This window comes from Colletotrichum acutatum (assembly GCF_030867785.1).
Source record: "Colletotrichum acutatum strain CBS 112980 chromosome Unknown BDZ83scaffold_2, whole genome shotgun sequence".
NCBI classification, from domain to species: domain Eukaryota; kingdom Fungi; phylum Ascomycota; class Sordariomycetes; order Glomerellales; family Glomerellaceae; genus Colletotrichum; species Colletotrichum acutatum.
The window spans coordinates 51,370-77,009 of NW_026848996.1; the positions used below are offsets into that span (position 1 = coordinate 51,370).

Below are 25,640 nucleotides of genomic sequence, written 5' to 3' on the forward strand. Positions count from 1 at the left end.
AGGCGTCTGCGAATTGCTTCGACGTTGAGGATTGGAGATGATGTGGTTAGGTAAAGTTGTCCGACGGGTTGTGTCTCGCCACGCTTGGGAAAATGGTGACTTTGGTGTCGCTTCCCTCCAATAGCCGCCAAGAGAGAGCTTGCGGATGGGTTTCAAGTTCGGATGCGCGTCTAAATGGAAGCGACAAAGTTGGAACGTCAGATGGTAGGCACTCCGTCTTCCAGGCCGGCTGTCCTCTCCGAGAAATTGCTGGTTGCGTAAACCTGATCAATGCAGCGTTATAAAATACCGAGTTTCCACATGGCCGGAGTCGGTGAACAGGTCTCTGGTGTTAGATGATGGCTCAGCTCGAAACACCAGACAGACGTACGTTCGCTATGCACCGACGCAATGGCCGCTCTCTGTTCCCATCGGTGTAGAAGAGGGTCGGGGTGGTCTGGCCAGGACGGAACCAGGAAGGGGGAGATGCCGACTGCACCAAGCAACCAAGTCACCAACCACAAGGTACGGTCAAGCATAATAGTGCAGCAGCAGCAACCCACATCACACACCCCAGTGATCTCAAGGTAAGGTAGGTACCTCGCCCGCAGCGACCAAGCAGCAAGGGACTCCCGCTGCCCTCCACCTCTCCAGGTGCCGCCTGCATTGCATTATTCAGTTCAGGTACTCCGCGTCTAGCCCCTTTGCACCTTTGCCGTGCGCTGGCTTGGTAGGCGGTGAGGTAGCTCAGCTGGGTGCATGACTGTGGTGGGTCAGGCGGCTGTTCCTCGGGCAATCGTCACCTGACGTGACCGGATTATCTTATCGCTCCTTTCCCTTCACCTAAGGTAGGTAGGTTCCATTCCATGGCCCGGTTCCATGACGGGAGGTGAGGTCTGGTGGGCCTTGGTACTGATAGGCTTCGCCTGCCTCCGTGATGTCACAGCCTGAGAAGGAAACGTGGCTGGAGAAGTGGACAAATGCCACCAGTGGCAGTCGCACAGACCATGTGTGGCACAGGTGCAATCTGAGCCGGTTCCCGTATCGCACCCACCCGGGCAAGCAAGCAAGCAATCTGTGGCTGACGGGACGGATGGATACCTGCTATGTGGTTCCTGAAGCTGGGGGGGCCGAACGCCCAGTGATGCGCTTGCTACGCGGCTCAGAGCACCTAAGGTAGTCAGTAGTAGGCCTCGTCAAACAACAGCTTCATTCAACCACCGCAATCCGATCCCGACTCTCCCCTCCCCCCATCGCGAAACCTCCTCCCGACGGGCTCCCCACCAGCTCCTCTCTACATCTCACGCGATCCCATCATCGCCCGTCGTCCTTTTCGTCTCCGATAAACCTAATTGAATCATCAAAAGTCGCTCACGCAGCCGCCCCTCCCAAACCGCCCATCATGTCTCACCAACCGTTGACGGACGACCAAGTAAGCTCCCCCCCCGTCCACGCCTCACATTGCAAACCTCGTAGGGATTTAAACCGAATATCCCGATGTACACGAACGCACACACGAGAGAGAGAGGAGGGACGGAGATAGAGATAGACAGACGCAGCCCGGCTAACCAGACATGGCGTGCACCAAACAGGTCGGTCAGGAGCTCCGCAAGATGACGGCCTTCATAAAGCAAGAAGCAATGGAGAAGGCCCGCGAGATCGAAATTAAGGCCAACGAAGAGTTCGCAATCGAAAAGTCCAAGCTCGTCCGCCAGGAGACGGACTCCATCGACGGCCAGTACGAGAAGAAGTTCAAGCAGGCCCAAATGTCCCAGCAAATCACCCGCTCCACCGTCTCCAACAAGACACGGCTCAAGGTCCTCGGCGCCCGCCAGGAGCTCCTCGACAACATCTTTGAGGATGCCCGCAAGAAGCTCGCCAACGCCACCAAGGACAAGGGCAAGTACCAGGCCACCCTCAAGAACCTGATTCTCGAGGGCCTCTACGCCCTCTCCGAGCCCGAGGTCGTCGTCCGCGCGCGGAAAGCCGACTTTGATGCCGTCAAGAAGGCCATCGACGAGGCCACCAAGGAGTACAAGAAGGAGGTTGGCAAGGACACTGCGGCCAAGCTTGACGAGTCGGATCCCCTGTCCGCAGAGAGGTACGTAATATCCCAACGAGAATCGGGCACAAAAATCACTAGTACGTGTCACGGATCTAACAAACGACGTAGCGCTGGAGGTGTTTTCGTCATCGGTGGAAAGGGCAAGATTGAAATCAACAACACATTCGAGGAGCGTCTGAACCTCCTCCAGGAGACCGGTCTGCCGGCCGTCCGAGAGACTCTGTTTGGCAAGAACCCCAACCGCAGATTCACTGACTAAACCACCACCCCTTTCCCATAAGTGCGCCTTGCAAAAACCCTGTATAGCCCTCTTTATCTCCCTTGGGGCTGGACACACTGAACGCTGCATGAAGGACTCCCCGGCGCCCACCCTGTTTCAAACTCCTTCCTGTGGTGTATCTTAGATGCTGTATGATGGTGGCCAACCCTTGGCGTATTAGGTAGTTATCGTTGCAACTACGAGTTCGTTATCATCTTAACCTATGGCCGTAACGAAAGTCTCATCCTCGCTTGAAGCTGGCTCGATGTTGGTGTCTATCTCAGACGGCTTGTTCTTCCGAGAATGCACGAATCTTTGCATAAAGTCTTGTTGGCGTCTCTTCTTGGCCGACGACGGACCCTGGTCTCCAAAGATGCTCTGTGTCGGCGGACGTTTGGTTCTGACCGAGTATGTCAGACGCTCTCCAACCCACTCGAGCACGCTCTTGGCCTCTGTTCGGGTCAAGTTCGCAGCTCCTGTATCGTTGATGCCTCGCCAGATGGCCTTGAGACGCCTCGCCAGATCGTCAATATCATTGTTGAACTCCTTTTCGTGATCCGAGTCCTCGTTATCATGCGCGAAAGCCCCATCGTCTACTGCCATGTCGAGGAGCTGGACCAGAGCCTTCAAGTTCACATAGTCAGTCTTGTTGTTGATCTTGAAGTCACTGTCCTTGACCCGGGCAATGACGAGGCGAAGGCTGATGACATCGTCGGGGTGCTCGCTTGCTAGAGCAGCGTCTCGGAGGAAGAAGGCGACTGCTAGACGTCTGCGCAGCTCATGCAGCTTCCGCGAAGTGACAGGCATGCAGATGAGCGGCAGCATCCGCAGCGAGGTCTTATCGAATCCATGATAAAGAGACGAGCAGATCTCGGCGCACTATGACAGGCCACGTTAGCAAGAGGATCAACTTGACACCCGAGCGATATACTTACGAACTCATCCCAGGCACCGTCCTCGACAGTATCGACCAAGGCTGCCAAGGCATCCTGATGGCGCGTGAGAACGTCTACATTCTCGAGGATCACCTTGTCAGCTGCCATGCGCAAGAGCATCTTGACAGCGTACGCAACTGCTGCGTAACTAAGATGATGTGCCACGTAGGTAGCCCATTCCAAAAAGGACTGGAGAGGTTCCCATTCGTAATCGGCGTAGATATCTCGGCTTTCTCGCACAGGTCGTAGTACCTCGTCTCCGACATGGTCCGCTGCGCCCAATCTCTTCAGGCACTCTTCAAGCTTCTGAGGCGTGATCAGACGCTTGACCTGTTTGCCGTCGGCAGTGACGATCTTGCTGTATTCCTCCCGAAGAACACTGACTCTCTCAACAGCCACCATGTCCAAGATCCAGAGATATAATTCATCCGGAAACCTGACATTAGCAGCAAGATTGTTCGGCATACCCGACATGATGTGTCGGTCTCTTGTTCCAGGCTTCTCGAGAAAAGACCAAGGACCTTTGGCATATTTCTTCGGGAACGAAGGAGCTTCGTCTAGGCCGCTGATATCCTTTCTGAAGAAGTACCATCTGGTCCTCGAGGCACCGGCATCAGTTCGCTCCATGGCTCGGAGAGCCTTATCCGCGTCTTCCTCCGTCTTGACACCGGCAATCTCGATCAGCTTCTGGCGAGCTTTGCTAGGGCTTGCTTCGATATCCACCATGATCTCATCCTTCGGTGCAGGCTCAGTCAGTCGTCGTGGGCTGTCAAACAGCACATCATGCCTCCTCGAATGAGCGTCCAGCGTCTTGAAGTCGAATTTGTGCTTCGGCTGGATGGTGAGAGGTGACTTATGAACCATTCTGGCCCGTCTCTTGGCCTTTGGCGTTCCATCGGGCCTGGGTTTGGTGGGGCCAAGCATGTCAAGATCCGGAAAGGAGTCATCGGACAAGGAACCGTCGTCGTCCTCGTCATCGGATCCTTTGATAACTGCATCCCTCGTGAGAGCTGGGCGCTTGTTCGCAGTCGGCGGAGAAGATGGAAGAGCCGGAGAACTGGGTAAACTTGGAAGTGACGGCAAGCTGTTGGGAGATCCGTCGACTTTCGGCTCCCCTGATATATCGCGCTTCGGCGTGCGTTGCAGCTTGCCTTTCTGCAATGAAGGAAGCTCGGGCAGATCACCGGCTGGAGGGGAACCTCGTGGGCTCTCGCTGGCCGTCTTCCTGCATGGACTCTGACCAAAGAGCAGTCTCCGCGGTGTCGTTGGCTCCTCTGGCTCAAGAGACACCCGAGGCGACGATGGTAGCGATGAGAAGCGGACCTTACGCGGCGAGCCGGTACTTCTACCTGACCGTAGTATTTTGGGAGTTGAAACTCCTCTCGGCGTGCCAGATCGTGACCGCTGTGATCTCTGCCGTATTGGCGTCAGGCGAATGACACGCTGCATGGCTGGGGATAGAACTGGGGTATCTTGAAGTTCAGATAAGGATGACATGGAAGTATTGAGGTCTGATACCGTGAGGGCAGGCCGTTGGCCGGCGGTTGAGTTTGCGCCTTTTCCAGGAGAAATTTTGGCGATCTTGGGGTTTTTGTTCTCGTCGAGATCTCTGTTTGGCGGGGGATTCTTGCTTATGGCCGCTTTCACAACTTTGGCAGGAGCGCGGGCGGGCAGGAGCTCCTGGGTTGCTGCCAAGGATTGGGGTGCAGAATTTTGAGAGGCCTGTGAGGAGGAAAGGGCAGGTGCGGCCTTCGTGACAGCGCGACTGGCACCAAAAAAGCTTCTGATATCGCGGTTCTTGTTCGCACCTGCCTGGGCGGTGTTGGCCGATTTGCGAGCCATGGCGGATGAGAGCAGGCGCCTGCAGCCTTGTGCACAAACCTAGCCACGCAGATGTTTCTTAACCCGGCAGACTACTAAAAATCCAGCTGGCTAAGGATGAGCGTGCCTTTCAGGATGTATAGAGAGTCGTGATAGAATATTGGGTTACATAATTCACCAAGGTCGGATACAACTGTAGTTGGGAGGCTCGGGAGTCCGACGCGTGGGTGACGCTTTTCGCGTTGGGCGTGGTTCGAGGAGCATTTAGTGGAGACCACTTTAGCTATGGCCTTATCTTATCAACCTTTATGTCATCGGAGCACCTCTTTGGAGAAAGAGGTTCTCTGGAACAAACGCATGCGGCCATTCTCGATTCCATGAACATGGATTTCAATAGGTACAAAGCATCAGTTTGCTATTGAGAAAGAAACTCGACAATACATATCCCTCCTTATCTTCTCGTTTGGACGTGATCATCCCCTTTGAGCTATTGTGTTCATACCTGTGGCAGAGAGGTTGGCGTCTCGAACCGCTCGCATTTGAGAAAGCGATGTATGTTGTTGATTTTGGTGAGGTACTGAACGAAAACTCAACGGTTGACACCTGCCAGCAAGTATCCGGGTACCAAAGTGGCAGTTCACATTCTGTTGCTTCTTTTCTCTGCCAAAGCTCACCTTGACTGCGGCGCATATGAGGCCCGGCGATGACTCGAACTCGGGTTAGTGTCGGACGAACAGAGGTTCGGCAACCGCGGGGCGGCGGAGATGATTGCGACGGCGGAAGCTACGGATGACGGGAGTAAAAGGATTTCGGAGGTGCATCAAAAACGGATTTGATCATTCATCACCGCGCAGGAACGCGGGCAGCGGACTGCTCAGCAGTCCACAACCCCGGGCTCTCCTGAAGAGCGGCCAAGAGGACGACCCCGACGATCCCCAGCGCGAACCGTTGGAGACCGCATCCATCCCTCGAGATTTTTCGCGGTTTCAGGGGCCAAAAAGGACTCCGGAATAGGGCCATTGTGGTCCTGGGTTATCGTTGCGGTGCATGAGTGCTTAGTATAGGAGTTCCTGGGCGACGTGAACAGGTAGCCGTTTGCCATGTTCTCGTCCAACCTTCCCCCTCTTTTTCTCTACACATCTACGATGGCTAGGAAAGGTCCTGGCCTGTAGCCAATCCTTGGCCACGCTGCCCAGACGCTTGGAGCGCACTCGAAAACTTGCCGAGTTTGTCATCGGACCAAAAGTTGCTCAGGGAACCCATCTGTAAAGACGGTGGTCTGGGTCAAAGGTGCATCGTTGAACCTGTTCCAGGACCTTGGGCCGCGATCAAAGCGATCATCCTTGAAGGTTAAATCAGCCTGCGTCCCGTGTAAGCCGTCTGGCCTCCGCTTGCACGTTTGGGAAGGGCTTGCATCGGAGGGGGCGTGAGAATTCCAAACAGCGCGAAGCCACATTCTGTCTCCCGCCTCCCATCTGTTGTCCTCCGTCCGTTTCCTTGCGGGAAAAGACTGAATCCCAGAAAGGTGCTGGATTGGATGAGACCAGCCTACTGTCAATCGACGTAGGTACGAAATCTGGGTGTTGGCTTGAGCAGGTCCCGCATCTGATTTTGAGTCGCACAGAATTCTCGAGGCAGAATCTGCGCGACAAACGCGGCTTGGAGGAGAAGATCCTCAGTAGCCGTGGCTGCTAACAACCGTCCTGCCCTTTGCTGCCCAAGGAAAAGTCCACCTGTCGAGCGGCCCATGGTGTGGTGCTTGGCGCGTTTTCTTGGGGTACATGGTAATACTTTCTACTCGTGCCACTTAAGGGCGGCGTCCGCTTGTGAGAACGGCGCGCGAGAGTCTCACTCGTCCCACTCTCGTCGTCCTCGGCGTCAAGATGGGCTCCGTCCGCGCCGTGAATGCGTGGCTATTTGGTGCGTCGTGCAAGTTCCGCCTCCCCCCGTGCTACCTCCGAATGGACATATCGCAAGCCCCGAAGGCCCGACTCTGCATACGTCCCTCCACTATCTGTCTATATCCCAATTGAGTTGTATGCGGTATTAGCACGCTGATTGCTAGTGTAGACGGCAGTATGCCCCTTGGAACGAACCCCTTCAAGTGGAGCCTCACTCGGAGATAGACAGCGACTTGACTGCTTGATGCAAATGGCTGGACTGATCAATGGTGCTGACGAGGAGGAGCCTAGAAGGTGAGGCTAGCTGACTGATGTAACGGCTACCTGATGCTCGCCGGCCCGGGTTTAACGACTCTGTTGGCTTGGAATCAGCGTTGACAACGTCGGTGTTCCCTGGTGAGCACTGAGTAGTTCATTCTAGCATTATCTTCCCTGCATCGCAGTAGAAGAACACGGACAGATCTGTGAGCAGAGGCGATCCCAGAAGAGGCTGCCAAGGTCTGGCGCAAAGAAGGTTGCCCCTGCCAAAGGTACCAAAAGGGCGCTGAGTGACTGATTGTGTGCCTCCGCAGCGGCTGTATACTTGTTTCAAGATGCCATTCCCGTGTGGCTAGGACGGTTTGGTCGAGCGGTGCGATCGGGACGGGATCGCCTCCTCGAGGGTCTCTTCTCCATAGGTTTTCAGCCTCATGTTTGCTCCCAAACGGTTGGATCTTGATGTGTGTTTGTGTGTGACTTTTTGCTTCTTCCATGCCATTGATGTGCCGCCGTCTTGCGCCGTTGTAGTGGTGGTCTGCTACGAGTCCCGCGCGAAGGAATTGTGCTTGGCTGGCGAGTTGTTTTCTGTAACTTGACACGACATACTGAAAAAGCTTGGCTCAGGTGAGGAGCACTAGCAGGCTTGCCCGAGCGCGCATCTCAATCCCGCATGCCTAACAGGCCCTAGTGCCACAGGCGCAAAGATTCGCGATCCGTCCGGGCGCCGTGGGTACGATGCAACCCTGAGACCCGTCGACCTCCCACTTCCATCACGGGGGGCCTGACCGATGGAGCGTCGTCGCTTGCTATTTGAGGTGTAAATGAGATGGGATATGGAGCCCACGGTGACCCGGAGCCAGTGAGCCCGGGATGGCATCGGTGGCTCGTAAATGAGGCGTCAGTTTTGGTGCTCCGCCGGTCATCAAGACAAGACTTGAACTGCCCCTCTGGGGGCCGTCTGCGTGCTCCCCCCTGGCTGCCACATTCTTGGCCAATTTCTCCTTCGGGGGGGCAGTTGGCAGCCAAGTATGGGTCATTGTCAGAACCAGCATCTCTAATTTCTGGCGAGAAGCGATACCTGCGCCTGGAACGGGCCCATCTTCCAAGTCCCTGCTAAGACGCAGGAGAATGGGCATTGGATGGGCCAGGGTGACGACGATTGCTTCCCGTAATAAACGCGCCAACTGCTCAGCCTCAGAGCAATTGGAGGTAACAGGGCAATACTGTGACGCAGCAAATTGAATTTGGTTGATCCCAGGCCGCTGGCTGGGAAGTGGCCCAGAGGAATCGTCCTGTATCTGTAGGTGACCGCCTCGAGGTTGGGATCCGCCTGGTTGAGAGGAAGGAATGCTGACTGGAGCTCATCCGAGTGAACCAGTAGCCGCCGTGGTTGCTCTTGAGATCTGCCTGCGGTCAGTGTGTAGCGTTGCCAGCACACAGTTCGATGTCAGCGAGCAGTAGCAGTGGCTGGGCTGTGCAACGAGACATCCATGCCTTTTCTTCCTTTGGTGCTTCTCTCTGCCCAGGTGCCCACCACAGATTATCCATGTTCTTCCAAAAAAATCTCGGCGAAAGCGGTAGACGGAAAGGGAGAAGCCTGGCGGAGGAGAAGTGAGAGTTGTGCTATGCAGACACGGGAAGCCGGTAGTCGGTCCACGTGAGCGCTAATACGCAGTGCGCAGACGGACGTGACGCATCCGGAAGCAGAATAGACGGCGGATCATGGGTGCTGAGTGTACCGTATTAGTGGACGCATGGGGAGAATGGCAGGCAGACTCTGGAGTGCTTGAAGATGAAGTGAATTGGGTTGGGTCGGATCCGGATCGATTGGACGACTGGATGTGGTCGCAAACCTTGAAGGCGAGTGTATTTTGCTTCATTAGGTTGCTGTTGCAGCATTGCAGAGAAAAAGACAACCGTTCGCTGGGAAGGGCGAGCACAAGGATGCCCGTGGCATTCGTTGTCGTTCTTTACCAGAAATTGCCGATCAGGTAAGCATCTCCCTTTGACGTGATTAGACAGGAAGGAGCTGTGGCTGGCGGGAGACAGGAATGACGAGGTACGTATAGACATCCGCTAGCTGGAAGCTGCTGACATGATCAACATCAACCATGTTCCTTTTCAGCATATTGACGCGGGAGAGTACTTCTGGTCCGCGCCCAGGTCTTAGGTATCATCGTCACGAAGGAACTAGAATTACCAGACAGGAATTACCAGACTTGGGGCTGACTGGGTTGACAGTAGGGTGTTGCATTACAAGCCCAAGGCCCTATGGCCACGGCCCGTTCTGTGCCCGTTTGGCCTGGTCTTGTTGTGTTCGTGCTTGTTCCTCATGAACCACAACCGTCATCAAATGGCCAACCGATGAAGCTATGCGTACCTAGGTACTAGAAGTAAAACGAGGGGCAATGTGTCGTGACTTGTGAGGTTAGATTGGTAGACGGCAGGTTTCCATCTCCTCACTGGCTGGCTGTGTTTGGACGATGACCATGAAAGCATGAGGTGAAGAAGTCCCGGGCAACTGCTTGCTTTTCCTTTTTTCTCTTTCTCATGCACGCCTCGCAGTTGCAGGCTCATCAACTACGAGTCTTACGACGAAGTTGCGAAGTAAGGTACGGTGTACTCCGTCGGTTGTCAGTTGTTCCACATGGCCATGTATTCCTACGGATACTTTGTACGGATACCTGATAGCGGTCGGGTATTATATCAAAAACGGGGTGGGAAAATGAGGGCGAGGCCTGGCACTCAGTGGGCACATTGCAGGGTAGGTTGCATGGGAAATGGAAATCTCTAGAGCCGATGCTAGTGCAAAGGAGAAAACATGGACAGAGTGTCAATGTTCATGGCGGGTTCCATGCTTCAAGTCTTCTCGAATCTCCTGTCGCCGTGGTAGCGAGAGTGAGGGAGACAGGACGGGACTGGGCCATTGGCCAGGCCGGCGAGTGATTACCAATTGCACGCATCCATCAACCTCCATCGTCCGCCGAGCAGCCGACTAGCGTCAAGGTTGTGACTTGTATCCGTAGGTGGTTCATGATTGCTCATCGACTGTATAAAGCACATGGTCATGATTACCTTGCGGGGATAGAAGCGCGGCTTTGAACTGTCGCGCAAAGCAGACTAAGCGGGAATCGTCTTCTTCGCCGTGCTTGCTCAAGCAAGAAAAGAAGGGAATTGTCGCCTTGCCCTTTCCCTGGAGCAGTTTCTGCTTACCAACGTTAGCCCAGTCGTCTGCAGGAGCACTGGAGCAGAGACGGACGTGGAGTCTTGCTAGTCCCCGGGCCATCCGGGCGGACGGCCACTTGACGCGCCCATCCCTTGGTACTCTGCCATGTACCTGCGGCGCCACAACTCTGCGGGAGGGTGGTGTGCATCGGTGACGCGAGTGACCACTTGACGGGCAGAGAGGGACATGAGGGACCCGACGGGGCCGTCTGGGTTTTACGGAGGAGTCGTGATCAGTGGTGCATTCTTGCTTGTCGCTTGTTGGTTGTGGTGGTGCTGCCGCCATTCTGAGGTGCATCTACAACACTCCATCTGCGGGAAGGGAAAGAAAAAGAGGTGTGAGTGAGGTGGGGGGGGGATGGAAGTTGGGAACTGGCCCGGCCGACACGGCACCCGCACCATGGGCTCGCGCTTTCGGTTGCTTGGTTGCTGCTTGCCTGGATGGATTGCTCCTCTCTCCAGTTCTTCTCTCTCTCTCCTCCGTCTTGCTCTCCTTCCTTTCCGCCCTTTCCCACTGTTCTCGAGTGTCCAACTCCGTCTGTCTCCCTTCCTTCTCCTTTTTTCCGCGTCTAGCTTGATCTTGCATCCCTCTCTGTGCCTCTCTCCCTCCGACTTATCTCCAGTGGTGCGGCGTGCCCTGAGAAATTTGTTAGAAACGTGGAACTCGACCCTTCGCACATATCTGAGCCATCAAGCCTTAGGGGGACGGGAATCAGAAGAAAAAGCACGATACAAGGGCAATTACAGACAGTACCTGTTCTGCTCTGGTCAAGGTCCGTACCTAGTTCGGCTGTTTCTGCTACAGTCCCCCACTCTAACGGTAGGGCGAGATACTTCCGCCGTCGTGCTCCCTCGAAGTACCTCCGATACGTACACTTGCTTACCCCTGCGCCATTGCACAGAGTGAGAGTGGGTGGGAGTGAGATCCATGAGGTGAGGTACTTTATCCAAGCGTGGATAACTTCCATGTCTTGTCTCTCCTCTCCCCCCTCTCAGTCTCCTCCGAGTCCTCCCCCCCCGTGCCTCACAAACTCGTCCCGGCCGTCTAAATGACCGAAGCACTGTCCAATTCATCTACTGCTATGCCGCCTGCATTCTGCACAAACTGACTGCGTGCACCGCTGCTCCCAGACACACTGAAGGGGGTGACTCGAGGTACCTTACCTTCGCCTACCCACCCACCCCCGTCTGCCCCGGTACCTAGCTGCACTCTGCACTCTGCACTCCCCTCCCCCCTTCACAGCGGGTTTATGGACAACGCTGTCATCAAACACCGCGACAGCGCCTCCCGGCCCCTTCAGCCAAAATAATTCTTGCCCCCTTCCGACCACTCCCTTCCAGTTCTGCTACTCCCTCGCACGAACCACACATCTCGCCCAAGTTCCAACCAACACCACCACAACACAACCTCGGACGGACATCGACGACGACAACGACGACGTTACGCTGAACGCTCACGGTCGCTCGTTCTCCCTCTCACAATTCATTCGACAACAATCTGCTTAACTTCGACTTCCGCAATCGATCACCCCCATACTGGAATACTTCGCAACACATCGTCTCCCTTCCCCGTTTGGGACCAACGTTGCGGCCGGACGTGGCCATACTGGAGGACCACTCGGGTTGATCGGGCTGCTCGCCCGCACACCAAGAGACCACGATGGCGCCCACGAACGAAGAAGGGCCCAACGCGGCCCTTGATCCTGCTAACGATCCCGCCAACGATCCCGAGGGTCCCGCGTTGACAACATTGAGGACGAGATGGGCCACCCGCAAGATGACGATAAAGAGCAGCAACAAGAAGAGGCTTTCCATCATGCACCGCGCCGGCCACAAGAAACATAACAGCGAGAAGAGTCGTAACTCCGGCGGCACTGAATCGTTACAAACCGAGGCCAACACGGCCACTGACCCCGAGGAAGGAAATGGCGGCAGGAAAATGTTCTTCAACCTCCCTTTGCCCGCGGAGCTTCTCGACGAGGAAGGTCACCCAAGTCAGCATTTCCCGAGAAACAAGATCCGCACAGCAAAATATACGCCCATAAGTTTCGTTCCTAAGAACTTGTGGTTCCAATTCCAGAATATCGCAAACATCTTTTTCCTTTTCCTCGTTATCCTGGTGGTAAGTCGGACTCGAGGTCTCCCCCCAATGCAAGTTTGAACCAGTTCCAACCCTTTGTAGTTCTTCCCCATTTTCGGCGGCACAAATCCAGGTCTCAACTCGGTACCTTTGATTTTCATCGTCACTGTCACGGCAATCAAGGATGCCATCGAAGATTACCGTCGTACCATTCTCGATATCGAGCTCAATAACGCCCCCGTTCATCGCCTGCGCGGCTGGAACAATGTCAATGTCGAGGAGGATAACATTTCCCTGTGGAGGCGCATTAAGAAGGCCAACAGTCGCTTCTTTGGCCTTGTCTGGCACACAATCGAAAGCATCTGGTCCAAGAAGGCTAGGAAGGAATTGGCAGTTCGCAAGAACCCAGAAGCGTACGCCGATGCGCCGCGACCGTCGGTTGAGACTCACATACCCCGAGACTCTTTTAATCAACCCCGATCCAATCGAGATTCGTTTGTATCCGCCCGAGAGGATATCCAGATGACGCCAGTTCCCTCTCCGCTTCCCCGACAGACCCTCGAGGTCCCGCAAGAAGATGACCACAAGCGCGTTAGAGAGTTGATGCAACGAAAGGGGGACGTGGTGAACCGCAGCGTACCGGTCAAAGGCGACGCTCGATTTCACAAGGACCATTGGAAAGACTTGAGAGTTGGCGACTTTGTGCGAATTTACAACGACGACGAGCTACCAGCTGATATTATCGTACTGTCCACATCTGACCCAGATGGCGCCTGCTACGTCGAAACCAAGAACTTGGACGGCGAGACGAATTTGAAGGTCCGACAAGCCCTGAGATGTGGTAGATCACTGAAGCATGCCAGGGACTGCGAACGAGCCCAGTTCTGGATCGAGAGTGAGCCGCCGCAGCCCAATCTCTACAAGTATAACGGTGCCATTCGGTGGCACCAAACCTTCGAAGACTCACCCGAGCCCGACTTGATGACCGAGCCCATCACGATCGACAACTTGCTTCTCCGTGGCTGCAATCTGAGGAACACGGAATGGGCCCTTGGCGTCGTTGTCTTCACGGGACATGACACCAAAATCATGATCAACTCTGGTATCACGCCCAGTAAGCGTCCCAGAATTGCCAGGGAGATGAACTTCAATGTCATTTACAACTTCGGCATTCTCTTCATTCTGTGCGTCTTGACCGGTATTGTCAACGGTGTCGCATGGGCGAAAACCGACGCATCTTTACATTTCTTCGACTTCGGATCCATCGGAGGAACGGCACCCATGTCCGGCTTCATCACATTCTGGGCCGCTCTCATTGTGTTCCAGAACTTGATTCCCATTGCTCTCTACATCACTCTCGAGATTGTCCGCCTACTGCAGGCAATTTTCATCTACAGCGACGTTGAGATGTACTACGAACCCCTCGACCAACCCTGTATCCCAAAGTCGTGGAACATTTCCGACGACCTTGGCCAGATCGAGTATATCTTCTCCGACAAGACCGGTACATTGACACAAAACGTCATGGAGTTCAAGAAAGCAACTATCAACGGACAGCCGTATGGCGAAGCATACACGGAGGCTCAAGCTGGCATGCAGAAACGCCTTGGTGTCGACGTGGAGAAGGAAGCAGCCGAAGCCAGAGCCGAAATTGCGGATGCCAAAATACGTGCGATCGACAGTCTCAGGAACATTCACGACAATCCTTACTTACATGACTCCGACCTGACTTTCATTGCGCCTGACTATGTCTCTGACTTGGCGGGTGACTCTGGTGATGAACAGCAAGTGGCGAATGAGCACTTCATGCTCTGCCTCGCCCTGTGTCATACTGTCATCGCCGAGAAGATACCCGGATCACCGCCAAAGATGTTGTTCAAGGCACAATCACCTGACGAGGCGGCGCTTGTCGCAACAGCCCGCGACATGGGTTTCACGGTGCTTGGCAGCTCTCAGGAAGGTATCAACCTGAATGTGATGGGCGAGGATCGATTCTACCCGATATTGAACACAATCGAGTTCAACTCAAGCAGAAAGCGTATGAGCGCAATTGTGCGGATGCCTGACAACCGCATTCTGCTCATCTGCAAGGGAGCGGACAGTATCATCTATTCGCGTCTGAAGCGGGGCGAGCAGCAAGAGCTTCGCAAACTTACGGCAGAGCACTTGGAAATGTTTGCCCGCGAAGGTTTGAGAACGCTCTGTATTGCGCAGCGAGAACTCACCGAGGAGCAATACGCCACCTGGCGCAAGGAGTACGACGCGGCCGCAGCGGCTCTTGAACATCGAGAAGAGAAGATGGAGGAGGTCGCGGATCACCTCGAGCGAGAATTGACACTACTTGGAGGCACTGCTATTGAAGACAGACTGCAAGATGGCGTTCCCGACACTATTGCCCTGCTGGGCGACGCTGGCATAAAGCTCTGGGTTCTCACTGGCGACAAGGTCGAGACTGCTATCAACATTGGTTTCTCTTGCAACCTTCTGAACAACGACATGGAGCTTATCCACCTGAAGGTCGACGAAGACGAAACTGGCGAGACACCCGACGACCATTTCCTCAACATCCTGGAGCAGGAGCTCGACAAGTACTTACAGGACTTCGGCCTCAAGGGCGACGACGACGACTTGGCCAAGGCCAGGAAGAACCACGAACCACCTGGCCCAACCCACGGCCTGGTCATTGACGGTTTCTCTCTGAAGTGGGTTCTTCACGATGCTTTGAAGCAGAAGTTCCTGCTTCTCTGCAAGCAGTGCAAGTCCGTTCTTTGCTGCCGAGTCAGTCCTGCTCAGAAGGCCGCTGTAGTCAACATGGTGAAGAACGGTCTGGATGTCATGACTCTCGCCATTGGAGACGGCGCCAACGATGTTGCCATGATCCAAGAGGCAGATGTCGGCGTTGGTATTGCTGGTGAGGAGGGTCGACAAGCCGTCATGTCTTCGGACTATGCGATCGCCCAGTTCCGCTTCCTATCGCGGCTAGTGCTCGTACACGGTCGATGGTCGTACCGTCGTCTCGCCGAGACGGTGGCCAACTTCTTCTACAAGAACGTTGTATGGGTGTTTGGTATCTTCTGGTACCAAATCTACTGCGACTTCGACGTTACGTACATCTATGAGTACACGTACATCTTGTTGTTCAACCTCCTTTTCACTTCGGTTCCGGTCGTTGTTATGGGTGTTCTTGATCAGGATGTTTCGGACAAGGTCTCTCTAGCTGTACCGCAGCTCTACCGCCGCGGTATCGAACGGTTGGAATGGACACAGACCAAATTCTGGTACGTATGGTCACAGCAGTGGCCCTGATGCGATGCTAACTAGGTTCCAGGCTTTACATGCTTGACGGCGTCTACCAATCGGTCATGGTCTTCTACATTCCGTACTTGGCAGTGAGCAGCACGAGCTTCGTGACGAAGAACGGTTTGAACATCGAAGACCGAACGCGACTTGGCGCTTACATTGCACACCCTGCCGTCTTCGTTATCAATGCGTATATCCTCATCAACACATATCGGTGGGACTGGATCATGATCTTGATTGTGGTCCTCAGCGACCTTATGATTTTCATCGTTACCGGCATCTACACAGCCACCGAAGGGTCAGTGTTTTTCTATCAAGCCGCCCCGCAGGTATACGCCCAGGCATCGTTTTGGGCGGTCTTCTTCATTGTGCCGGTCATCAGTCTCTTTCCCCGGTTCGCGATCAAGGCGATTCAAAAGGTCTACTTCCCGTACGACGTCGACATCATCCGCGAGCAAGAGCGGCAAGGAAAATTCTCTCGTCTCACACAGGGCGACGATGCGACGGTTATTGGGGAGCAGACGGCGAGTAAGACCCCGTCGAACTCGTCGGTCAGCTCGCGCAAGGGTAAGCATATACACTATGCCAGTGTGGATGAGGACAGAAGGCCAATCTATCCACCTTCAGTTGCAACACACACGACGCACAACCCGCGCAGCCAAAACGGCAGCGACGGCACCAACTACACGGGCCACCGGCAATCGATGGACATGATGCAAACGCAGTCCCTCGACATGACCCCTCCGATGCGATCCTCCTTCGAACGACCACGTCCCTCATACGATCGAGCCCGACCATCCTACGATCGAATGCGAGCTTCGATGGACCGCACACGGGCCAGTTTCGAGGCCAGTAACGACTTCACCTCGGCCGCTCGCCTCTCTCGGATAGAGTCTAGCCAGTCTTATAGCGACCGTTTCCATCCTAGACGACTACGGGGTCTGTCATTGACGAAGAGCGCCAACATGTAGCGGCTGCTCCAGATCCACGACCGAATCGAATCGAATTCTCCTTGTACTATATCCGGCCTGGCCCTCCCGACAGGGCCGAATTGTTTCTTTTTGCTGTTTTGTTGATATCCCCCGATGCATCACGATCTGCATGAGCGATCTACGACATTCCACCTCTCGCACTCCAGCGACTCGATGTTTTGTCACCCACACACTCACAACCACACACACTCCGTTACTGCTTTTTTTCTGTTTGGTTCCGACTTCATTATATTTTCTTGGTATTTTTATCGTATAGGGATTCCTATTGCGACGGCGTTTTAGGAGGACAAAGGAACGGAAGTCTCGGAAGGCATTTTTGTGCAAGCTTTGGTGTGCATCCTAGAATTGAGAGGGCGCCAGGAACCAGTCCATGCTGAGGGTGCTGGATGTTCTTCGTCAGGTCCTAGGGCGTTGTAAGTCTGGGCGGACCAAACAAAGTGATGGCGCACAGCTCTCGCGCTGTTGACGCTTTTTGTACATATGCGCGAGCATGAGGAGGGAAAAGATGCAAAAAAAACAAAACATAATAGGAGGAAAGCTTGAAGATGAGCCACAGAGACAGAAGCCAAGTGGTATTTGAATTTTTAACAAGACCCGTTTCAACTTTGAGTTACTTGGATGTTCAACATGTGATTCCCCTCCATTGGCTGACAAGATCAAGAGGAGAAGATTTGGTGATGATGTTTTGGAATAGTCAGGTTGCTGAGCGATGCAGCTTGCTCAGGGCCTAACATAGCTCTCCAAGAGTCCCGGTTCCTATTAAGAGTTGAGCACTTGAATGAGACACTGGGAAGTTGAGGTACCAAATGTGTTGTACTCTACCTGATACCCCTGCAGCCAGCCCCTGCCCAATGCCAGATGCAGGTCCCACCACAGCGAGGGCCCTGGCAAGGAACCAGACCGGGGCAAGCTCCCCTGAGCTCTGCTGATTTTTGACCAAGAACATCCGATGCGCCGCGACCTCATAGATGGATCCGCTTGGAGGGGGGCTCGGCGTTTGAACATAGCGTCTTCACGATCTCAGTGCCCACGACGGCAATTGCAGAATCTCTTATTAACAAGCGCTCTGGAGATACACAATTGAAGCCGGGTAGACCTCATCATGGACGCACAGCTCTTGGATGAGGTCGCCGACAAGTTCAACGCGTACCTTTACGCCGTTCCGTAAGCTACTGCCAGCCGATAGTGGCGTCACAGTTGTGCTCGAAACCTAAAGACTAACTCGACGTGCTCACAATAGGGCCGGACTTCCTCAGTATATTTTGGCTGCGGCTGCTATTGCGATCAGTATATTCCTCTTGCGGCTGGCACAGAGCTGGAACGAGGACAAGGCTATCCCATACACTGTCCCGCCGCCGAAGATTCCCGACGAGCACTCCATTGTCAAGGAAACGAGCGTGAAGGTATGGCACACTACGTTGCCCGGATTTCCAACCCTTTCTCAAGCTTGAGCCGATGGCTGACTAGGCTGTACGATCCAGATTTCCGGCACAACCGCAGTCCAATGCTACGCCCCGGCCACGGGGCAGTTCCTCGGCTTCATCAACCCCTCCACCCCGGCCTCCATTGACCGCGCCGTCGACGCTGCCCATGGGGCACAGGCGAAATGGAAGAACACTAGCTTCCGCGAGCGCCGTCAGGTGCTCCGAACGATGCTCCAACACGTCCTCGATAACCAGGAAGCCATCTGCCGCGCCGCCTGTCTCGACTCGGGCAAGACCATGGTGGACGCCCAGTTGGGCGAGATCCTCGTGACCGTCGAAAAGCTCACATGGACACTAAACCATGGCGAGAAGGCCCTCCGCCCCAGTCCGCGACCCACGAATCTGCTCATGGCATACAAACGGAACGAAGTGCGTTACGAACCCCTCGGTGTTGTCGGTGCCCTGGTCAGTTGGAATTACCCGTTCCACAACCTCGTCGGACCCATTATCTCGAGCATCTTCGCCGGTAATGGTGTGCTAGTCAAGGTCTCTGAGCAGACGGCCTGGAGTTCCCAATACTTCACGAGTATCGCGAGAGGTGCTCTCATTGCCCACGGCCACGACCCTGCCCTGATTCAGACGGTTGTGTGTTGGCCACAGACAGCGAACCACATCACCTCTCACCCAAAGATCTCCCACCTGACTTTCATCGGTTCGCGCCCTGTATGCCTAAAGGTCGCTGCCTCAGCTGCCAAGTCTCTCACACCTCTGATCGCGGAATTGGGTGGCAAGGATCCCTCCATTGTCCTCGACTCCGCCGCCAAGGATTTGAAGCGCATCGTTGAAATCCTCATGCGAGGTACTTTCCAAGCTTCCGGACAAAATTGCATTGGAATTGAGCGCATCATTGCTACGCCGAAGCTTTACGACCAGCTCGTGGCAACCCTGGCGCCAAAGGTTCAGGCTCTTCGTCTGGGACCGACTGCAGACGTGGGCGCCATGATTTCGGATGCCGCGTTTGACCGTCTCGAATCCCTCGTTGAGGAGGCAGTCAAGCAAGGAGCCCGCTTGCTGGCAGGTGGCAAACGGTACATCCATCCAGAGCACCCCAAGGGCCACTACTTTGTCCCGACTCTCCTCGTCAATGTCACCCCTGAAATGGAGATTGCCAACGAAGAGTGCTTCGGCCCCGTCATGACCATCATGCGCGCTCCTGGCCCCGACGTAGACTCAGTTCTGTCAGTGGCCAACGCGCCGGAATTCGGGCTCGGTGCTTCCATCTTCGGCGGCGACAACGATCCCGTTCTCCGCGCCGTCGTCGACGGCCTCAACACCGGCATGGTAGCCATCAACGACTTTGGCGCAACCTACGCCGTCCAGCTCCCCTTTGGTGGTGTCGGCGGCTCCGGCTACGGCCGGTTCGCCGGCGAGGAAGGACTCAGGGGCCTCTGCAACATCAAGAGCATCTGCGTCGACCGCTTCGGCTGGCTGGGCGTTCGAACGGCCATCCCCCCACCCGTAAAGTATCCCGTTCCAGAACAAGAGCGGAGCTGGCGGTTTACTAGAGGTGTCGTTGGCGTGGGTTACGCGCAGAGTCTGGCGGGCAAGTTCAAGGGCATTCTCGACATGATGAAGAATGCCTAATTCACCTTGAGTAACCCTTATGAATGTTGAATGAAAATGGAAGGGTTGAGCTACCTTGACTTGCTAGATATTGTATAATAGTGATAATGGTGGAAGGAAAAGTGAGAGGTTAGAGGCATAGATACGAAGTTAATCAGAAGCATCAAGACTTTCCATTCATGCCAAGCTTCATTCCTGTTCATTTCCATCACATCGTAAGCCTCAAAATATGTCATACACGTGGCATCGAACCAGGGAATCAGACGAACAAGGCCGGCTGATTTGCTTTCTTTCTCCTGATGGATGTTGTCAGCCAAGGACTTGATTCTGTAGCATCAGGCACGTTCATAGTCGGAATCTCAAGAATGATTTAGTCTGGAGGCGCGAGGTCTGGTATCAAGAAATGAAATGATTCATTAGATGCGATCCTATTCCATTCTGGCAAACTCCATCAAAGCATTCCGAATAGACCGCCCCAACTTCTCTCATCTATCTCTTCCATGGTCGACATACCCCGCAAAGAACCCAAACTTTGCCTCTGGAAATGCAGAAGGTATTATCTAATTACCAAGAACCACCACCGCCAGAAGTAGCGCCCCAAGCGGGAGCGGCCTCGGGCTCCTCCTGCTTCATATCGTTGCCGGCAGAATCGCCGCCGCCACCACCCCAGCCAGAGTCGCCTCCAGCATCGCCACCACCGCCCTCGTTGGACCAGCCGCCGCCCTCGCCGCCAAGGTGAGCAATGCCGGCCTCCTCGGGGTCGAAGTCGCTCTCAGTCTCGAACTTGAGGTTCTCGAGGCCCTTGCCAGTGGGCTTGAAAGGCTCGAGGAAGTCAGGGATTTCCTGCTTAGTCTCCAAGAGGGTGCGAACGAGAACGCTAGCCATGGGCTCGTCGCGATCAGTGTAGAAGGAAGTCGCAATGCCACGCTGACCCATACGACCGGTGCGACCTGGTAGTCGGTTGCGTTAGTACTGTTTCAAATCACGAGAGAAAAGGCGTAGGGCCATGTTTGATAAGCAGACGAAAACATGCAAGAGAGAGCTTTGCTTACCGATTCTGTGGGTGTACTCCTCAATGCCACCGTGATCCAAGCTGGGCAGGTCGAAATTGATGACGTGGTTGACATTCTTCACGTCAATGCCGCGAGCGCTGATACCAGTGGCAATAAGGATGGGAGACTTTCCAGCACGGAAAGCGCGCATAGAAGCCTCACGCTCAAGCTGAGTGCGATCAGCATGCATCGAGGTGCAAGGGAAGCCAAGGTTGAACAAGAAATCATCCAAGTCATCGCAAGTACGCTTCTGGTTGACGAAGATGATTGTACGACAGGCAGGAAGAGAGTTGATCTGGTCCTTGAGAGCCTCCTTTTTCTCGAAAGCGTCGAACTTGAAGACGCGCTGGAGGATGTTGGTGTGGGTGCTTCCAATGCGACCGATGTTGATGCGGACGCTGGAGGAAGACAGGTTCTCCTTCGCGAGATCGCGGAGCGGCTTGGGGAAGGTAGCCGAGAACAGCATGTACTTGATATTTCCCTCCTGCTGTTCTGAAAAACAAGGTTCAGTGGAAGTTCGCGACAAGAACCGGGAAAGAGCACTTACCACCGCCAGTCATGATGACGTCCATCTCCTCACGCCAGTCATCGTGAAGCATCTCGTCGGCCTCGTCGAAGACCATGTATCTCAAGCGCTTGAGCGAGAGAGTGTCGGGCCGCTGGATGAAGTCGACAAGACGACCAGGGGAAGCGATGAGAACATCACAGCCCTTTCCAAGCTGCTGAATCTGGTCTCTCAAGGGACCACCGCCATAGGCGACACAGGGGCGAAGCATAGTTCTGTAACAGAACTTGCGAGCCTCGTTGAAGATCTGGATCGCCAACTCGCGGGTGGGACAAACGATGACCACTAGAGGCTCTGCACGAACCCACTGCTGTCCAAGAGCAATCTCGGCAGGGTTGGGGCGAGGGGCAGCGAGCTTCTTGGCCTTGCCCATGAGCTTGTTCAAGATGGGAATGAGGTACGCAGCGGTCTTGCCGGAGCCTTTTTGAATGCGTTAGAAATATCGAACCAGATGCAAACAGAGGAAAACTTGCCGGTCTGAGCGATAGCCACAACATCGAGACCCTTGTGAATGGCAGGAAGGGTGTACTTCTGGATGGGCGTAGGGGCCTCGTAGCCGCAAAGCTCGATGTTCTCCAGCATGACAGGGTGCAGGCCGGCGTCCTTGTAAGAGTGGACAGGCTCGACATGGATCTCGCCCTCCTGGGTTACCTCGACAGAAGAGATGCTACAAGCCATCAGCTTTGTTCAATGCATTGCCAAGAGGGAACCTACACGGAGAAGTCGAGGCCGGAGTTGGAGGCAATGCGGGAGTTGGAATCACCGAAAAGAGCCAGCTCGAGGTCGGGGAACTTCGGGCCAACATCGCCAAACTCCTTATCCCACTCGTAAACGGCACCGTTGCCAGCCCACTCAGTCGCAACCTCGGGACCCTGCTGGGCAAGCTCGTCGTAGTTGTAGGGCAGAGGCTCAGCCCACTTCGTACCATCGCTGTTGACAGCAGCGGCAGGGGCCTTCTTGCCATCGGCAGGAAGAGCCGACTGCATATCGGCAGTGTCGAAGGCAGACATCTCGGCGGGAGGAAGCCTGCTCGGGTTGATTAGTTTTTGGGTTTTTGGAAGGCCAGTAGAATGCGGCTCGTAGTACTTACCTTGGTTTGCTTGATCGAAGGATGCTGCGAAGATTGCAAGGAAGACTACACGGAGCGAGAACCTTGGTGCTGAACGTTTTGGTGATGAGTTAGTACAGCGCAAAGGAAGAGGAAGGATATCAGATTTGTATCAGGGTAAGGAATGGACACCACTGAAATCCGAAGCCGGTTGATGTGGTTACAGGAAGGAAGGAGGGATCAGAGGTCTGACAATTTGCCGTGATGGAATCTGGCAGGAGCTTTGAAGAAAGGATATCTCCCAGAGGCTGCAGTGTCTTTGACGGGGAATCAAGGCTGGAAAAGAAGGAAAGATTGAACGCGAAGTGAAATAATTTGGGGGATTGAAGCCAAGAATTTGACGCTTGTCAATCCGTTCTGCAATCGAAGTAGAAGACGGCCAGGGAGAGAACCCGCGAATTTGCAAAGATGCGCAGAATCCGTCGATGAATCGATGACAGGCAATGATGAAAGAACAAATAGGAAGAATGAATTCTCTGATCCAATAATGTGGAAAGTACTTACCTCTCAGACGAAAAATGAAGTCAAAAACTGATCTCCTGTTGGCGATCCTTTCTCGACGATCTGCGGTGGGTGTGGAGGAGAGGAGGGAAGAGGGAAGAAGTTGAGCAGCAGCAGGTGAGATACAAATATCTGTGGTGGGAGGACTTCGGAAGGCTGGAAGGCGGTCGGTCGGTCCGTGGAGGGCAAAAGGGCTGAAAGTCGAGGGCAGGCACCGCCCTCATAGGAAGGAAGACACGATGAACTAGGCAAGCAGAAAGGACGACTAAGCGGGGATGAGGGTTGAAGTGTGACTGCCTCGTGAGGCTTTCAGATCGGGCGGGAGAGTTCCACTGAGGATTTGACCTTCTGCCTCATTTCTGAAGGCTCAATTTGAACTTGAAAACACTGGACGAAATCTCATCGAAGCTTTGGACGAGTGGAAAGGCAAGACGAAGAGAAACACCCCTTCTTTGACACCGCTCATCTAACATGACACTGTCTTCTTGCCATGACAAGGTCGTTCGAGTTGGCTATCTACAGCCAGAAAGAAGATGAAAAGTGAGAGAACTAGTACGACTGGAGGTCAAAGAATGCACAAGTGGTCTTAGAAAGACAAAGGCGGGTGAAAGGTCTTGAAGATGCAAAGCATTCTGCGTATCTCACCTTTGTGTCTGAAGTTGAGTCAACTTGATTAGTTCATGTGGAGCATTTTACCACCAAATCGGGGCATATGAGATGCTCCTTGACAGCGATTTGGTGTTAGGGATTAATCTAGACGAAGACAGTTCAGGACTTTCCAGCCTAAAAGGCTCACTATATGATTCCAAAGGACATTCATTCACCTGAGAGATGTCCCTCAGTCTCTTGCATTTTTTAGACAACAGGGGTCTCACCGAGGTGAGATGGGTATCATTAACGTATCCATCTATGGATGCTACAGGATATGAGGTAGCGGATGACGACGCTCTTAGAACTTACTTAGCGGCTTAAATAGCACTTCGTTCCGTCCGCCAATTCCAATAAAGCAAACGTCTAGTCTTCTCGCGATGAAGTCCGGAATCTTTCTATCTCGGAAAAAACCTTCCGGCGCTTTACTTTGCTCCGAGAGGCAGGACGCAGGTACTCGAGCACTCAGGTTCAGCGGCAGTGACTGGAACCTCCAATACTGCGGGGGAGGCTGATGTGAGCAGGCAATCTTGTGGGACAGGTTGCTGAGACCGGCAAAGATTGTAGACGATTGTAAATTTGTGGGGCCAAATCCTTCACCACAGATCAAGGAGATCTTGAGGCTCAACAGCAGACGTCGCCTCGTACCCGCTTAGACCTTCGGTCAAGGCCTGATCCAATGCAACGGCCGATCGACCGATGGTGCCGCCCTCCTTCTTAGACTGCTCCACGCCTCGCTGGAACGAATCCATGAATCTCCTGTGGAATACCCGTTGCCGTGACTCGCGGTCATTATACATCTCAGCTTCCTCGTCCCGGCGAGTCCCAAAGAGGTTCAGGTACGCAAAAGGGTTCGGCGTCCGGGGCACCCGGTACATATTGTCCGCATAGGCGTTGGGGTTACTCGGCCCCGCAATCTCAGGCTTGAGTCCCGCCCGCAGAAACCTAGCCAGCACGGCGACCTGCCTCGCGTGAGACTGTGCGTCCTTTGTGCGGAGGCCTGTCTTGGGCGCGGTTGACCAACCCGAGCTCGTCTTCACGGTCCAGCCCATTAGCGCGCAGAAGCTGTTGAGGGTCTTTACCCAACCGCCCGGGCAGCTGACGGTCTCGTCTTCTGCGACATCCAGAAGCCACTCGAGAACGGATAGCGAGTCGTTGCTGATGTCGGCAGAAAGGTGGGTCATTCCTGCACGGGTATACATGATGCACTTTTCGGCGTGATGTTTGACCTCCGCCTCAGGCAGGGCTCGGAACAGCTTTAGCAGCTGGCTGCGAACAGGACCTGAGGCGTCTGAGATCAGGGGCAGAAGCTTGCTCAGCACTGTTGCGGTTCCGACGGGGTTGTTGTCTGCCAGCACCTGGCTCGTCAGGTGGGCCAGAGATTCTTTGCGCTGCTTGTCTGCTCTTGATGTAGAGGCTAATGAGAGGTTGTGCTTGAATTGGGTGGCGTTGTCAGGGGCTTCAGTTGATAGCTTCTGGTGGCCCATGGCGATAGACTTTGCCTTGAAACTGGTGTCTGTGAAGTTGGTAGGCTTGGCCTTGGCCTTTCCCACCTTGAACTTTGGTTTCTGTGAGAGCATGTCAGTATTGATGCGAGGTCTTAAGAGAGGCAGCGATGCGGTTCGGTTCACATATGTCGCTGAGATGCTCATACCGCAAAGTCCTTGGCCTTTTCCTTCTTCTTTCTCGTGCTTGAACCCATGATGTCTTATTTATCGAATATTCTTTTTTAGAGCTGACGATAGTTTATTCGCAATTCTTATGATTAAGAGGCTGTATTTTCGTAGTATTTTCCGAGTGTCGAGCAATGAACTCTTGGTCACTTTTCACATGAGATGGCTGGCTCATTGGAGGTTAGGACCCCTGCAAAATCTGGAGCCAGAACTTTTCGGCGGTCAGATGCG

At 54.2% G+C, this 25,640-nt stretch overlaps 6 protein-coding genes across 6 annotated transcripts; 3 read left to right on the top strand and 3 right to left on the bottom strand.

Moving 5' to 3' along the window:
* Window positions 1-1,553: 1,553 nt before the first annotated feature.
* BDZ83DRAFT_714925 (V-type proton ATPase subunit E) lies at window positions 1,554-2,303 on the top strand (the record flags this gene model as incomplete). The annotated part of the gene is made up of 2 exons (XM_060511685.1): window positions 1,554-2,080; window positions 2,153-2,303. 2 exons carry the CDS (start codon window positions 1,554-1,556, stop codon window positions 2,301-2,303), a joined length of 678 nt encoding a protein of 225 aa, XP_060371484.1.
* A 216-nt stretch (window positions 2,304-2,519) lies between these two features.
* Window positions 2,520-5,080, bottom strand: BDZ83DRAFT_746380 (uncharacterized protein; the record flags this gene model as incomplete). The annotated part of the gene is made up of 2 exons (XM_060513261.1): window positions 2,520-3,182; window positions 3,239-5,080. 2 exons carry the CDS (start codon window positions 5,078-5,080, stop codon window positions 2,520-2,522), a joined length of 2,505 nt encoding a protein of 834 aa, XP_060371485.1.
* A 7,302-nt stretch (window positions 5,081-12,382) lies between these two features.
* Window positions 12,383-16,794, top strand: BDZ83DRAFT_564811 (uncharacterized protein; the record flags this gene model as incomplete). The annotated part of the gene is made up of 3 exons (XM_060503683.1): window positions 12,383-12,565; window positions 12,626-15,801; window positions 15,852-16,794. The coding sequence occupies 3 exons, from the start codon at window positions 12,383-12,385 to the stop codon at window positions 16,792-16,794; spliced, it is 4,302 nt and encodes a 1,433-aa protein (XP_060371486.1).
* Window positions 16,795-17,769: 975 nt separating this feature from the next.
* Window positions 17,770-20,288, top strand: BDZ83DRAFT_597470 (aldehyde dehydrogenase). The gene is made up of 3 exons (XM_060506903.1): window positions 17,770-17,979; window positions 18,056-18,218; window positions 18,297-20,288. The coding sequence occupies exons 1-3, from the start codon at window positions 17,918-17,920 to the stop codon at window positions 19,881-19,883; spliced, it is 1,812 nt and encodes a 603-aa protein (XP_060371487.1). The 5' UTR covers window positions 17,770-17,917; the 3' UTR covers window positions 19,884-20,288.
* A 138-nt stretch (window positions 20,289-20,426) lies between these two features.
* On the bottom strand, window positions 20,427-22,489 carry BDZ83DRAFT_714929 (DEAD/DEAH box helicase; the record flags this gene model as incomplete). Its single annotated transcript, XM_060511686.1, has 5 exons — window positions 20,427-20,812; window positions 20,915-21,406; window positions 21,462-21,899; window positions 21,953-22,146; window positions 22,194-22,489. 5 exons carry the CDS (start codon window positions 22,487-22,489, stop codon window positions 20,427-20,429), a joined length of 1,806 nt encoding a protein of 601 aa, XP_060371488.1.
* Window positions 22,490-23,883: 1,394 nt separating this feature from the next.
* On the bottom strand, window positions 23,884-25,566 carry BDZ83DRAFT_597475 (pre-rRNA-processing protein IPI1). The gene is made up of 2 exons (XM_060506904.1): window positions 25,391-25,566; window positions 23,884-25,304 (listed from the first exon to the last, which is right to left on the bottom strand). Exons 1-2 carry the CDS (start codon window positions 25,436-25,438, stop codon window positions 24,333-24,335), a joined length of 1,020 nt encoding a protein of 339 aa, XP_060371489.1. The 5' UTR covers window positions 25,439-25,566; the 3' UTR covers window positions 23,884-24,332.
* Window positions 25,567-25,640: the final 74 nt, after the last annotated feature.